Source organism: Typopeltis vanoorti, chromosome 6 (assembly GCF_054136105.1).
Source record: "Typopeltis vanoorti isolate ZY-2024b chromosome 6, IOZ_Tvanoo_1.0, whole genome shotgun sequence".
In the NCBI taxonomy this organism is placed as follows: Eukaryota; Metazoa; Arthropoda; class Arachnida; order Uropygi; family Thelyphonidae; genus Typopeltis; species Typopeltis vanoorti.
This window is the reverse complement of record NC_143554.1, coordinates 43,315,227-43,332,323: the sequence shown is the minus strand read 5'-3', so window position 1 is coordinate 43,332,323 and position 17,097 is coordinate 43,315,227. Positions and strand designations below refer to the sequence as shown.

The window sequence follows — 17,097 nt, the reverse complement described above, 5'->3', positions numbered from 1 at the left end:
GATTCATTTTCTCCGTTAACAAGGAACAAACGAACATTTGATCGCTCTACTTTAAAGGAAAAATTCGCAGAAAAGTTTTAAATTTTTTTCTATTTAGAAACGTTCTTAAATATGAATTAACATTCATAAATACTTGACAAGATTTTTGGTAAGCATCTGTTATTCCCCTTTTTTTTGCATTATCAAGTCCTCAAGAATTGTACAAAGCAGCGCTGCATTATTAGTAGCTTCCTATGAACAATTTTCTTCCAAATTAATGTCAAATATTACAGTTCGTTTTTCTAAGACACTTCGAACTCGTTTCTGGGTCTTTTTACTCTCATCATCTCTTTCATTCTGCTTAAGTAGTCACATGACATTCTTCCAAGTGGCATCTTCGTTTTTAATATTATTTTGCCATTAGTTCATTCCCCAAATTTTTCTCAGAACGCTCGCACGTCTGTGATGTCCAGTCTTGGATTAGAAAGAAAACAATTTTCAAACAGTCAAATCCTGATTCATTTGAAGACTTTTGTACAGAGCCTGTTTAATATTTTGGCTAATTTCTGTTATTCACCTTGTTCTCCGTCATACCAGCTCTATTCTCATTCTATTCTCTATTTCAAAGTTTGAATTTACCTCATCTTCCTTAAAATGTGCTGAAAAGGGGTTAAGTGTTTTATTATTGGTTGTCCACTCAGAAATGTAGTCGATGTTTGTTCGTGGTAATTTTCATACCAAATTTATCTCTGCTGGTCGGTCGTTTCAAATTGCTGCTGTAGCAACTAAAGGTTATTTTATTATATGGTTTTACACGTGTCTGTTAACCTGCGTTTTATTCAGTGATTTGCCCGTTTCACGGGATGAAAATGACGAATTTCTGAGAGGAAAATCCCGTTAACCCCATGTAAGGCTTTATTACATTCACTAATACTAAATAATTATAACGAATTTTTAGGCGTATGATATGCATAAAGAACCGAGTTGAATTTTTCCCATTTCGACATCCGGGTTAAATGCCACTTCGCAATATGATCCATATAGACGATAAACAGTAGGGATGTGTGCATCCTAGTCTTACACGTGATTTTACAAATCAGACCTCCTTCAGGTCTAACAGCTAAATTACACACCATATAATGTCGTGCGAGTATAACAGGAACTTTATGTAAGTACAAATCATGACAATGCCTATTTGACCTGACCCCAACTTGTCCTTCTCCAAGAATTTCTTCTGCATACATCTTATGAGGAATTATCAATATGGATATTCCGTTGTTTATATATAAAATAGGGCTCTCGCAGTACTCGGCATCCAGAGGGTGAATAAGAATAAAGATATTATGAATAAATAAGCAAAAAATAGTTTAAGTATGTTTTATATCAGCGATTTTTCTGGCTTTTGCTACGCATAAAATTGCCTTTTTTAATTTAAAATTTACGCAAACGCGGTTTCCAACCTGACTTTATTATTATTATTTTTTTTTATAAAGCTGATGTGTTGTATACACCTATTATGAAAAAAATATGCATGAATCAGGGTAGGATTTCCTATTACATACTGTAGGTAGAGCGCCTAAGAAGGAAGGAAGGAAAAAGATTGCGAGGCAGAAAATAAAGCAACCAAAACTTGCATTTCAAGAAGCGTATCCCAATTCCACGATCGAAACTATTATAAATTCTAAACCATTCGTTTTTCTTTTTTTCGACTTCTTGCTGCAGCAAAATCTATAATAATGTTTCAGAGTCCTATTACATGAAACACAACTCGCAGTTCACATAAAAAGGCGAAGATGAAAGTCGATCTCAGCTCTTAATCGAGCGCATATAGTTCTCTATTTGTTTAACGCTAAAATGATCTTTTTTCATTTGCATCTTCCTTGATCCAGTCTATTGAAAGGTAAATCCTTAAAGCAATGTGTACATTCGGAATACCTGTAACAAGTTTATACGGGATGTATATGTTGATGTACACATTTTGTCCTTAAATAACGCTTTAAAAACATCACAGATCCATTTACATAGAAGAAGACTAAGTGTGACTGATCTTCATTTTCTTTCAAGAAAACTAAAGGTATCATATAACGGTACGGTATGCAGTTTCGTCAATTTTGTAACTACAGGTATCCCTTGCTTAACGGGTAATTTGATTAACGCGGAGAAATTAATTGCTGCAATAGTTTTGATTAACGCGACTTTAACCCTGCGGAGTTCGCAGCTGATCTGACAGATAATGCAAAATGGTTAATATCCATATTCTTACACCATTCAGTGTATAGCTTGGAGGTCATGAGTAGCTGTGCATTCATATGTTACGAGTTCTATATTACGCACTTTTTTTGCTGTCAGTTTGGTTTAACACATGTTATGTAAAGGTTTGTGATATTTGACAGTAAATTGTATCTGAGAGATACTGTGACCTCCGATGTCAGTATAGCATGGTTTAGTTTTTTTTTTTTTTTAATTCTTTGTTCAATAATTTCTAGATTGATTGTAACTGAAAATAAATAAACCATCATGTATTACTGAAATAGAGAGCTAAAGGCTTATTTATCATACATATCCTCCAGGAGATGTGCTTTACATTATGGAAAATACTAAGGAAAAGTGATCTGGAGCTTACTCCACCTTTACTACGAGTTGCCCATAAGGTTGCTTATGCTTGCATCCGCCGAAACTTTTAGTTTCTATATATTCAGCACGAAACTCTTCTAGTTTGTATATTCGGCTATGAAATAATGTTGGATTCAATATCCACTTAATTTGTAATCATGTATTATATTTGCAGTGTTTTTCTTTGTGTTTAATTGCTTGTTATCGTAGAATTTATGCCGATAAGAAAAAAAAAAACTAAAACTGTTCAAACGACTCTTGATAACTTCTTTTGATAAAAAAATTGCACTAATAATGTAGGTACAAACATTTATTAAACATTTACTTTGCATTCATTTTTTATCCTTCCTAAAAGAGTACCACATAAAACGAATTATTAATGCAGTAATCGATCATGGACGAATTGCAATTTTTATCATTGATTGAAGCGATTTTGATATACGTGGTAACATCGAGGGATACCTGTGCTAACTACTATTACAGTACGTTTACGACCAGCACTGTAACGAGGACCATCTTCAGCCTGGTAGATCTTTGATCGAGACTAGATTTCTTGTTATACTCGCATTAGAACATCTTTGTATTGATGTTGCGAAGAACGTGTAGTGCGATTGGAAAATGTCGAAGAAAATCAACTTCCTGTGGACATGGTATCTACTTAATTCAGGTTGTGTGCTGCACATGGATCTCATCCTGACAATCGGTTTAGTTAATTTTCTATTAATCTCTACACAGCAAGAAATATGAACCGGGGAGCGCACACGTTACTCTCTTCAAAATACTATTTAGTGACTAACGCAAATATGCTGAGAGACAACATCGGAGTGATCGATTTTAGGCTCTCCAATTTATACACATTCTCTGTCTGGTGGCTGTTCTTGAAACCAGGAGTGCCGTAGTTGTGGCATATCCGTCAAAGGATGTGGTTTATAATGTATAACAGTTCAACTGATGTGGCCGAAGTAATTCACGGTTAAAATGCAAGAAATATTTCGGAATAAATGGTACTAAAAGAGGATAAAAAAAGTTAGGTCTATGAAAATTCAACCTGACATATAACGGTTCTTGAAAGGACAATACCTCCACACTCATATACTGAAGAATTTATTTGCAAAGTAAGTACTGTTGCTTCTCAATAGATGGCAGCACATGTTCACACGAAAATTAGGTAATTTCAAGTTAACAGAAAATCAGTTAATTTAATTATCTACTTCGCTTAAAAAAAAATTATAGAAATTAAGATCAATATCATTCTGCAATAGATCCTCACAGTGAACTATTTCAAAAACTTTTGAAGTTTTAATATAAAACCAAACGAGAAACGTTTCATAATTCATCACGCAAGTGGCAGAATTCTGATCGCATTATTTAAATATTCGATTATAACCGACGGGCTTTTCTTACCGTTATCTCGTATTTGAATAAGTTATTTATACATTTGAATAAAACCATTTGTTATTTTCATATTTGCTTTCTTGGTGTATTTGAAATAAGTACAGGAATAGTTAATAGCCCGCGGGACGCTTACCACATCGTTAATTTGTTGACTAATTTCTAAAATTAAATTGCGTAACACATTATTTGCGCAATTTCTATAATAAAATCATTATTTTTTTTCTCTAAATTTCTTGGACTAATGTTTTACTAAACGAAAACACACAATTTCTGTTTTATCATAACAGACGAAATCTGCCAAGATATACAATGACGTCATCTGTCTCCGTTAAAAAAAAAAAAAAGGAAGGCACTTTTAGTATGCGGAACTAAAAACAATATTTCATTCTCAATGTTAAGTAATTATGAACATAATTAAATACTATGCTCTCGCCATCTATCGGATAAAAAAGTAACATACCCTGATAATTAAATTATAGCCATTATGTTAATACGTGATGACATATGGAAAAGAACACATATTTACTTACCTCCCATATAGATTTAAAATCTCTTTGTTCTATCCTAAGTAATTCGCAGTGCTCGTTGGTGACAACCGTTGCACTATGCGGACTGTTGTCTAAAATGGACTCACCAAAGGTGGTGCCTATTCCTAAAGTGCACAGCGTCACCGTGTCCTGAAACAGCAAAGGAAATTTAATCTCAAACTATGCACGAATGTAGTCACAGTTGAATATGAAATATATAAACTAAAAAAAAACAAAGTAAAGCGATGCCATTTATTTACCAAATACATTTCATGAAATGTATGATTCCGATGCCTTTAAGTGTACAGGCAATTAAAAGGCACGACAGCTGGTGTGGGTGATATGTAGCCTTCCCGAGGCCGCTGGCAACGATAATAATTCAGAGGTTGAGTGTTAATCGCACTGGAATGGAGTGCACATCAATCAATTAAATTAAAACCAAAGGATTATTCTCACCAGTGAGATCAACTTTTATGAAATTTTCAGTCTAAGACGAAGCGAGTTTCAAGATCAATGAAGAGCGTTGGATGAACCAGAAAACTGTAACACGCGTGAGATTTCATGTAATTGTATCTTCTATATTTATTATAACCGATATTTGTGGGTTACTAATTTTTGCAGGAGATTCGCGAGGAATTCGATCACAAGATCATCAAAACAAGTTGAATTATGTGGTCAAATATCGTGTCATCACTTAACCATGGACAGTAACAGAAGTCTTCAAATTTTATTTAGATGATTATTAGACTTAATGCATTGGACAGTAGCGACATCTATCAGCCAATTTTCATATCTCCAAAAATAAGAATTTAGGTTCAGCTTGTGGTACTGATTTCTACATCTTTTAAATCGGTTGTTTTTAAAGCATACTGAAGGTAGCTGACCTACTAAACTCTGAAGTTTCTGAAACAAGAACTTTTTAAAAAATGCCATTTAATTCAGTTGTTTTGAAATTAAACTTTAAAATAATATACGAAACTTGTGTTGCGGAAGGAGTCCATTTAAGAAGAGTAATTAACATAACAATTGGCCACTTTCTAATCGATTACTTAATGGGAAAGGAAGCCCGTCGTGAACGTCCAACTGCTCCATTTTAATGTGTCTAACGAATAGCCATCAAAAGCTCGTTTGGCGCCTCTTCCATTTCTCCCTCCCGTCCTGGTGAACTTCACTAGTCACTAACGCCATCTAGTACCTACGACGCGAACTAAACTGCTAGCGTTGTGGTAATTATATTTCGATCGGTAAGCTTACTTTTTATATATCCAAATGTCCGTAATGCACAGTTATAAAAAGAGGGTGCCATGTAAAATACACTGTAACGTGTCAACAGCATTAATCTGTCTTTTTTAAATAAAACGTATGAGAAGCCTTTGTTCTCTGAAGTGCAAAATCCTCCCACTGCAAAGAATGATTGATACTTCTTGCATCGTCACAGTTCTTACTTCTTCTCCGGGCAAGGATCGTTCACACAATTATTTATTGACTACTCCCGCACACCCACTGGCTAAGTAGTAATCTGCTGTCGCTTTCACCCTTTCCTACCTCTCCGTCACATTAGCGAGTGAAGAATAGCCACGGAAGAACGGAGTCGGGAGTTTCCATGAGGTAATTCTGGAGTAGCAGCCGTGAGAACTACTTGGTTTCCGCTCTGTTAAACGGCTCTATTGTACACCTGCGTCAAGAAAGATGACGAGTGTCGATGGCATATCTCGTGGGTTTAATGGATCGCGACGCCAGTGGAAGAATGAAAGTGGGAGTGGATTACAGACACTAACGAATATCCGATTTCAGCGTGGACTGGGAATGAAAAGTAAGATGGAGTGGTCGTTGCTATTTGACTTTCAAAATCGGATATTCTTTAAATCACTGAAGGCAGAGTCACTCAGGAGAATGTTACTGAATAAAAAAAAATCCTCTTTAAAAATTTGAAGTTTTGGACTCAGGAACCATTATCTTTTACTGATAACTTCGTAGTACAATCATCGCGATTTTACAACTGGGAAAATAACAGCATCCAATCGTAGCAAACTATCAATATAATTTCAGATATTTTGCAAGAACATATTTAATTGAAAAAAAAAAAGCATTGCAGCGATTAGTTGAGTTTCGCCGTTAGAAAAACAATATCTGCGTAAATATGATACCGTTACAAAATCCCAAACAATTTCTTGTAGTAGAACTGCCAAATCTCGTATAATAAAAGACGCTTTTCTAACAGAAGCGCATTTCAGTTGTAGTAATTAATACTGTAATTCACGTTTTTTGTTATTTTATGCATGATAAATGAATGATTCAACTTCGAGGAACTTTAAATGGATAATCAACCAAGACCTAGATGTGAAGTCTATGACGCTAACCCTTAAAAATTCCTTACAACTACAAGTGAGTTAGCTGATCCAATAGGGATATAGGAAGAGTTTCATCTGTTATAAAAAGCAAACGCATAGTGAATACAGTTGCCTCATAGCTTTAGTTGATTCGGCTGGAAATTCAGATAATAATAACAACAAATCAAGGATTATAATCTTTGGAATTGAAACTGAAGCAATAAGGGCTCTTCGAGTATATTATGTCTGCAAGCTGCATGTTTTGCAGAAAAACTCTCACCTCTTCCACTCTAAAAGTCCTATAGCTTTTTCGGTATTCGACCGTACGTCACAACCTTTTAAACACCGATCCCAACCATTATTAGAAATTTGAATTATATAGCAGAAATGACTAAATAATCATTTTTCCCACCCGAAAGGATTATCTAGAAATTATGTTAAGATTTCCTTTAATAAACCGTGTTGCTATGACAACACAAATATTAAAAACTGAACATCGATTTAAGGAGAGTCTATAAATGCTTCGCGGATAGCATTCTTTGCTTTGTATTTTATCTATTCTAGTATAAAACAAAATAAATCGCTTTCTGTATTTTCTTTTCTTGTTCAACTCCAGACGTAAATCTTTCAAACCATTTTCCATTAAGAACTACTGTACGTACATTGATTGCGGGGAAAAAATAAAAGTAACGATAAAAACAGACGTGACCTTTCAAATGACATGGGACCAGTGAACGTGGTTCACAAGTAAATGTCAAGTAGTAGTTATGTGCAATGCGTGTACGGTAGATGGCAGCACTAATACGACTACATGAATGATACACTGTCTTAAGATAAAAGTACACTTTTCAAAGGGAGAGAAAATTGGCGGAAAAAAGAGAGGAGATGAGGTGGGAAATTAGCAAATGCAACCACAAAAAATGTCGTCTAATGAATTATGGTAGAAGGACATCGAGCAGATAATTAAAACGATAAAAAAGGACAGTTTATTCAAAACTGAGAGAGAGAAAAGGAATGCATGAGAGGATACGAACAAACACAAACAGCCATAATCAACAGATGCAAAAGAGAAGCAATTAAAGTTACCTAAGATACGCGCGCAAAAATTTATTAAGGAGTAAAGAAAAAAAAAAGACAGCAAACGAAAACGATTTAGTTGATTTACGTTCTTTCATTGAGAACAAAATAAGTAAATAAAGACGATTTAGCTTCCAAACAGCGATTCCTTTGGGGAAAAAAAAATGAGATCAAACAGAGATAAGACGTTGCTTCAATCAACTTCCATTGTTACTGACCCCTGCTTTCAGCTAGTTAATGATCGCTAGTCCAACACACACACAGAATAATCCGGTTTATCCTACGCTGCCGTATTTGTCTTCATTAAACGAGTGGGTTTTTATATGAACGATAATGGAGTTCAAATGCGTGTCATTAGTTGAAGATAAATAAGGGTGTTTGTCAAGGACTAATGGTGCTAACTGTACGGAGTACAAAAGTAAACTATCTGTCAGCCACATCATTAATTATTTTAATCAGTTTTAGTGAGAAATCTTGCGTTTGTAAACAGGAGTTATTTAATGATTTAACATTAACGAATTCAATTGTCATGTCGAAAACATAATAAAATTTTATTTAATATTGTTATTAACAATGATTATATAACATTATCTAATCTTTTAATCATTAACTGCAACACAAGGTGAAATATTACAATCCAGTTCAAAGGTTCAATTATGTTCTTGTTTGTTCTCTAACCAAACGAAAAATTCCACAGCAATTATTAATGCTGCATAAGAATGATATTTATCCATCTATGCATGCATGTACCCATCTTGATATATGTCTCATCAGTGACCGCATTTGTAATATCACAGAGGATAGGCAGTTTAATTCGATTCCTAACCGCTTTTCTCTAATTTGTATTCACAACCATGTCTGAAAAGGTTCCTGCATCTCACTCGTCTGAATGATGCTTTGCACATCTCACAGTAACTGTAATTAAAATTATTACATAACCAACTACGACTGTTAAGGAAACAGACACGCAGCCTACAATAACTGCATAATGCAGCTTATCTGTCTTCCCTCGACCGAAATGTGCGGTGTGTGTGTACCAAAGCGAATATTTCCAAAATGTTCAGTCAGATTTCTCCGACTAACCGAAGTCATCTGTAGTCGGCGAGCATTTCTGCTTCGTCTGTCTAATCACAATAAAGGACCACCGTCATTTTATGGATCCGTGCTCAGGTGGTAACATATAGATGCCACATATTACGAAATTATCCAATTTCAGACGAAACACCCGCCTGTTTGCTTATTGCGTGCAACGGAAGCAATTGAAATTTCTTACCAAGGCGATAGTATTGCCAGTGGGTCTGAAGGAGCAGACATATCGCTCATTAAGGTTTGACGAAGGCGTAAGGTCATAAGGTTAGGAATAGTTATGCAAAAAGGTATGTTGCGCAGGATGCTTCCAGGTTGAAAACTGCTATGAGTTTCAGAGGTTTCACATGACCTATTGACGTCACCCATGAGCGAAAAGTAAACTGACAAGGTTGAAATCAGCCACTCAATAGTAAACATGTTTAAAAAGGAAACTAAACCTCATTTTTTTTAATTTTGCTAAAAATATCCGGAGTTTAAATGTTTAGTTTACAGTTTTTCTTAAATTAAGTTTTAGTGAGGGTTATGATGCAAAACTCGGTTTAAAATATCAAAAAGCACAGCACGTGTTATCATGAACAGAAATAAAGCAGTCCGTTCTGAATGGCTGTAAAGCGTGTTTGCCTATTTTTTCTATTCCCAATGGCATCGAATACCGATTTCACAAAACTATTGCGAAGAGCACCAAAACTTAATAAACCTATGGCCTATACACAGAAGGCGATGAAATATTTACTATAATCGTCATATATCCTTGTGTGGCTTATTATTTTTCCAACAGGAGCCACAGGTCCACTGACCCCGTTTCTCATGCCAAATACTGCATTCCAGCAAATTAGGGTTGGCTGGCATTACAGCTAAAATAACGCTGGGGGGGGGGGTATATTAAGTGATTTTCAGTAAGAAAAAATAGCACCTTACTACCAATCAGGATGCGCAGTACTCTCCACTGTCGTATGCCATTCTATAGAAGAAAACAAACTGACGGTGGGTGTTACAGAAGATTGACTATTATCTAGTACAGGGTTTCCCGCTGTGTTCCGCGATACAGACTGCCTTGATCTTCAATTTCAGTGGAAAAATTTTCTTTATACTTCCTTGCTGATTGGTCACTAACACTTGCAACACAGATGTTATTTTGTTCAGTTTTGAGAACAGAGGATACGCCGCCCATTGTTATAATCCGCTTGCATTTATGACCGGTCATAAACAGCGGTATTCCCTTTCCCGAATGTTGAAAGGTTTCGATGTGTGAAAATTAACGATACACAAATGTTATTAGGCGTTCTGGGTCCGAGCTTTTCGACATATTCTCGAATATTATTCTCCTCAGAATATTTCCACTATAAAATATTTATTCATGAAAAATGAATACTAAAATGACAAATTCCAGGAGAACTTCTCGCGGAACACAGTTTGGGAAACCTTGATCTAGTAATCAATGATCGTAGAAATCCAGTGTTGTTGAATCGTACACGACGCTATAAAATGAAATACTGAACTGCTGCGAACCTTTATCTAAATCAATACATAAAATTTCACTCAAATTTATGTATTGATGTTTAGCATGAGTTACTCAAAGAAATACTCGGTGATAGTATTTGTTTATAAAGTAATCACAAGATTATGCGCGAGTCTGAAAACCAGGCTAAAAGAAATAACTCTGCTGTGAGAAGGGGAATTCTATCCACAACAGAAGCGCTTAATTTCAAGGTGATTTTTATTCGGCGCGCAGTGACTTTTTCAGTGTGATGTCGCCAGGATAAAAGTCGAAAAGCAGTTGCCTGACGCATCGTTAAACAAACCCCATGGGTGCTAATGACGGTATAGATGGCGCCACTTATATCCGTTTCACTGATTCGCACACCTAAAATAAACTAAGCCGGACAACTGCTTTCCATAGAACTGGATGGTTCAAGGACGGAAGTAACGTAAGGACGGAACCGATCACGATAAGGCGGAATGTGTGTGTGTGTGTGCGCGCGCAGCGGGTCACGCATCCGGCTCAACAGACGAATTCAGCAGTTTCATTTTCGACTTTCCTGTGAGCAAGTCGTGACTTTCCGCTACGTCGAGTCCGATAATGAGAAAGAGAAAGTCGACCGTCATCGAATGACGGGGACGAGTGAGAATTAAAAGAACGCCAAACGGATGAGAGTCTGAAAAGGGACGGAGGAAAGCGGGAATCCTAGGTTGATTGCGGGTCATTCGCATGACCTGGATGGCGCACCGGAGCGGAGAGGTGACAGAAGCCTTTGGGTTCACAGCCGCCTCTTGCCGAAGAACGTGCAACGACTAAATGCTAACAGAGAAAATGGGTCGCCGTAATCCCTAACGTTCTTTCTAACAGAAAGGTCACAAGGCGGCTTTGTATACATAACACAGATTACTATGGTGAGTTATCGAGTAAGCGACCTCTGGCGGTTTAATTATCTTGTTTTGATTTAATGCAATTTTCGCATGGTGTGAACCCCGATAGACAGTCCTGGTCACACCTCATTAACTCTTTCCTTCTTTTCCTCGTACGAAATAAATAACTTAAACAAGACATGGCGAGGGAAAGAATACATCAGAGACCGAAGATATAATTAATAATCATTTCCTTGTTAGCAACGCATGTCTTACGGGTTTTAAGGGTGATCCTTGGGGTCGAGAGTGGTATTGTTTCCCAAGAAATATGTGAATCAAGGAAGTAGTACGATACAGTAACGTTATTTCAATTATGTACGTCGCCACCAGGTGTCACTGACTCATCAAACAGAGCTAAAGGAGGTTTCTCGTTTTGGTAGCTACTGACACGTTCAACTTCTAAGAACAGAAACGTCCATAAAATATGGAAACTGATTTTTGTTTCTTACTTTTTTGAATGGATTGGGCACCTGTATCCTCAAACCCTTTAGATGGCTAAACTGAAAATTACAGACCATAAAGTCGAGTATCTTCTAATGCACGATTGATTGCGATCATGTTTTAAGTGTTCACCAAAACTTCGTATAGTTAAAGACAGGAAATATTTGTCCAAAATGCATTATATTAGAAAAAAAAGGAGGTGTCGAGGTTATAGCTGTGAAACAATATTCAAGAGGTCTCTTGATCGAGAGTACAGATGAAGATCTCGTAGAAAACAAAGTGTTTCAAGAGTAAGACATCTAGGACAGAGCCCGTTAGCATCACTTATCAATTAGGTGGAAAGAAGCTTGACGAACAAAGCCACGTATACAACCATCGTAACAAATCATTTGCTTTTTCACTGCGTACCTACCCACTGCAAGTAATACTTTTTTTTATTTATATTTGGAAAATGATTATAATTATTAAAGAACATTATTATGTACAAGTAAATACATTTTACATTATAACGATAATCATTGCAATCCCACCATTCAGTTGAAGATGTGAAACAAATTATACTTGATTACAGCGATACTTGAGAAATACTTTTTTTTTTTTTTGCTGCGTATTTTCTTCTAAATTGTAGGACCCGAATACAAGTTCGTGGAAGATATTTAGTATCAGGAAAATGTAACTTTAAAAGAAAAAGGGAAACAGATTACAAAATGTTACATTTTGTATCAGAGAAGTGAATATGCTTTAACTGAACAGTAAAGTGACTTACTGAGTCATTTTTTACTCAGTCATTTTTTTTAAATGCAATACAGAAATTATGACGTAACCTCTTAAGATGTTTTCATAAAATTTTAAATCGACACTGCGTATTAATTAGTGCACATAATGAAATTCTAAGAACAAAACTGATCGGGAAATCTTAAATTGCATTTCGGTATCTTTTAAAGACAGCATATAATAAGGAAACCTCCCCTCAAGTATTGCTTAAGGATGATTCCTAATGCCACCATCAATCAAAATTCAAAAATATAAAACTGACGGATTCTAAAATAGAATTGATTTTTTTTTTTTATCAAAGTTTTAGTTCAATTAAGCACATAACCTTGGTTATTCTGAAATAAAATGGGATAGTCTTTCAACGGTTGAAGTATTTCAGAGATCGGATTCCCCTCCCCCAATAATATTTTGTTTAATTAATGTAAAACAATTTATTCGTGCAGAAAATGAAAACACAAACAGAGGAGGACTTCTTCCTGTGAGACGGAGCTACACTATAATAAAAATAAAAAAAAAAAACGAGTCAACTAGCAAAATACCTATTACGAAAATAAAATGTCTGGCAACGTAAATTTAATGACAAAATATTAATGAAAACCTAAACAACAAAAAAGCATAATACGCCACTGACAAAACGTACAAAATAAACCCCTCCAAGTTCAGGCGCTCTCTCTCATCAAAGCAACGTAATTCTCGAACGAATCGCTGCGTTGAGAGGCTCCGTAAACTGAACAGCATATAAATCGCAGTTATGAGGGAATTCTCGTGCGGTCCAAGAATAGCTTTAGCATAACGTGCTTGCTCAGAAAGCCAGAGGACCGCGGTTCAAGTCCCATGAAGGTATTTAACGAATTTTTCCTTCCTCCGTGCTAAGTTAGCCTGTCTCAGAACGTCGACGTAGAGGTTTTTCTCCGGGTACTCCGGTTTCTCCTCACTCAGGCAAACCGTTTACAGACACCTACACTGGAATTGCATTGGAGATCCAATGCACCGTTTTGGGTGTGTTGGATTTTCAAGCAATTCTCTGAGGAACTACTCCCCACTAGGGAGAGGGGTAGTTCCATACTCCTGCCTTATTTAGTTCTTTTAGTCATTTTATCCCGTGAAAAAATTTCCCCCTCACGCTACATAAAGCTGTTTATTTAAGATGGACGTAGATGACCAGGGCTATGTGCAATAAGGAAAATATTTTTAGAAAATGGTTCCATCTTTTGGCAGAATACTGAAATAAATTACCCATAATGCTAAAAAATCTGACATAATACGTAAACCGCTCCGCTACTGTTTCTTTAACGTTGGTGCTTCAGAGCAAATATATATATATATATAAAACGGTCGCTGTATACTTCAAATTGGTATATTATGCTTATTTAGGACGATTTCGACAGTTACGTGCGGAAAAAAAAATCCGTAAATGGACTGCATTTCAAATTTTTATACTAAATTTGTGAATACCAGTTCCACATCATGGCCGATGTGAATCATCTCTCCGCCACAGGAGGGTCCCATGGTTTTAGAAATTTATTAATACAGTCAAATCTGTCTCTACACTTCTTCGAGCCTCCGCCTTAAGCACCTAATTCATCATACGCAGTGCTCTGCTATTCCAATAATTCACCGAAAGTTTCGGACTAAATTATATTAGAAGGAAGGGAAAAGAAAACAATTTTTTAATCACTGTGCCATCTCTTGGCCAAAGAAAGATTTTTTTTTTTAATACTTACATAAAATCATACAAAGAAGTGATCGGAGTTTCCAGAAAGGGTACAGAGTTGTCCACTGAGAAAACCTTTCAATAGTAAAAAATGTAAATTTGGATATTTATTATTAAGGAAGCAAAAAAAAAAAAAATAACTTTCAATGTGTTCTGCATCCTTTTACCGATAGATAAATTCTGTACGCATCTGTTTGCTATCAAACAGCCATGAGAAGGCAAAAACTCTTTTAAGTGATCGCTACAAGCAACGGGCTTGATACGGAATCTCATGAAAGGCTTTTAAATGCCAAATATTTGTAAATGAGCGAACAGCTGCGGCGAAAAACGTTAGTCAAAATAGCTAAGTTTGGTTACAATTTCTCTCTTTAAAAACAGCTGTGATGTTTGGATTCACGCGCTGCGTTAACACACGAAAGATCCGGGAAAGAATCCGGTAGGCGGAGATGAGACCCTACATCACAGTCTTGATACGACGAACAGATTATTGTAATGATGGCTATCTGGTTAGCAGCATTCATTATAGGAAACTGATGTTCTTATAATGCGCGTGTTCGTTAGGGATACAAGGAACTGACCACATTTCGTTTAATACACGTGATAGAAGTCAGCGCAAAGCACCTCACAGCTCGGCTGTGTAAACGTTAGAATGTAAACAAATTCAAAGGCAACCCCTATAACGCTCCCGAGAATGATGATAATATCCGAAGCCATAATGACTCGAACAATGTCTTTCAGCCCCCCCCCCTCCACCCACCTAGAAAACACATTTGCTGAATTCGTATGTATGGTGTCCAACCAACACGGTTCTGTTACGGAGTTTCCTAAAATCTAGTAGATTCAATACAGTCCACATATCAAACCACGTGAATCAGAAATAAATCCACATCATTCTGCTAACTCAACTTATAAATTAAAAAAAAAAAAAAAAGCCATGTCCACTTATCCTATGCCCGCGATTGATCAAATGATAAATATTTTTTCCGTTATAATTGTATTGATTTTATCGACAGACGTCTTCAAAATGATCATTTTTACCTGACTCGACGAAATTTACATTAAAAACTCACATTTTTATAATTGGTCCGCGATCATTTCTTTAACTCTTATTTTTATCGTCATCTTCTAAATGTAGCGTGTTTAAACGTTGCAGATCTCTTGTATCATTAGGAAATGATCCTCCTATGCCATCATTTCTTTTCTTTACATGAATCTCGTGGAAGATTAAAAAATAATACATTAATATCAATGCAGTGGGCGCGGTTGCGAGGGCTTAAATATTCCTGCTCTATAGACCAAACTTGGAATTATCTCGGACCATTTTAGGCCTCCAATGAGCGGGGAACAGAGTGATTAAAATCATCTCTCACCTATAGGCATTCGCAAACAGCGATGCCCACGTCGGAATTCGAACCTGCAGCCTGCTGATTGGAGGGAGGGCACTTTAAACACTAATCGAACCTGGCGGACAGAATGATTCAGGATTGAACGAAAGTGTATTTTTCAGTTATAATAACAATTTTGCCAAATAACTTAAAACGACACGGCATACTTTTCTTCTTTCGCTATAAATGAAGCGCTTGAGATTCAACTGAAGATAAAAAGAGGTTGCGTTAATGAATGAACACTAAACTGCAGCTAGGAAAATCATCTTTTTATGACCATCAACAATCTCTTCTTAACTTGTTAATTTATCTACTCGAGATGTATAATTTTAATAATACAGAAATTTTAAGTAATAACGTAAGTCTAAAAATGGACAACAGAATAATGTGATATTTTCGTTTCAAAAATGCGATGGCCTTCGTATTTAGTAAATAGACATAAGACATGAATCAAAATACCTTAGAACTGTTTTATTTTATTATTCTACCACGTGATATGACGAGTTAGCTTATGTTTTACTGTTTTTCCATTTATAGATTTCTATTTGTGTTCCCCCCCCCCAAAAAAAAAGAAACTCGCTTATAAGATGGATAGCACTACATAAATCAAAATCTGTTACTTTGCTCTTTAAAATATCCATTATCGCCATGCCATTTATACTTCCTTGGAAAACCCAACTGTGATTTCTTTTTTTGTTTGTAACACTCATCCTAAATCTACAGAAAGAAGGCTTCAGTCTTTTATTTATACTTGAGCTACACATAAAAGAAAAGTTGTCACATTCTAGTACAACTGGTGTGAAGAAAAAGCGCTTACGCGCGTGTTTGTGAGGATAAGAGGTATGGAAGGGGAATAAACTTGTGACTGCCAGTCTGTATTGAACGATATTCCATAGTGACCTTTTACCTTTATCGCGTAAGTTGGTTTTCGGTTTTCAATTTACTGAACTAGAACAACAAAGCAGTTGAGTTTTGAATTCACCTCAACTAAGTGCAAATTCTAACGCCCAAATATTAAGTTGCCTCACAGAATGGACGGAAGAAATAGTTGGTATGAAAGTGAAGATGCTGCACACGCATGCAATCCGTTCAGAGTACGGAACTTTAATTAGAAAGTGAAATGCAATTAAGAAGCGTTTATATTACATTATAAAATTCATTGGCATTTTTTAGTATCCGTTTTCTCTCTTGAATGAATATATAGATTCAATAAAAATCAATCGCAAATAATATCAAAACAGTTACACTTACTATTAATTAAACTGTTTTCAAAGCACGTTTTCTCCTCCGGAAGTAAAAAAACACTGTTGTGGAAGTTTCGTCAGGTTTCAAAAGAAACTACAGGAAGTCACGGTTAATTTAGAGAC

At 36.0% G+C, this 17,097-nt stretch overlaps 1 protein-coding gene across 1 annotated transcript in view; it reads right to left on the bottom strand.

Annotated features, from left to right (window-relative positions):
* Window positions 1-17,097, bottom strand: part of Epac (Exchange protein directly activated by cAMP) — a 154,027-nt gene that overhangs the window by 64,097 nt on the left and 72,833 nt on the right. The window contains exon 4 of the mRNA XM_090394136.1: window positions 4,518-4,664. Coding sequence (XP_090250262.1) covers window positions 4,518-4,664 — 147 coding nt within the window. The remainder of the gene's footprint in view (window positions 1-4,517; window positions 4,665-17,097) is intronic.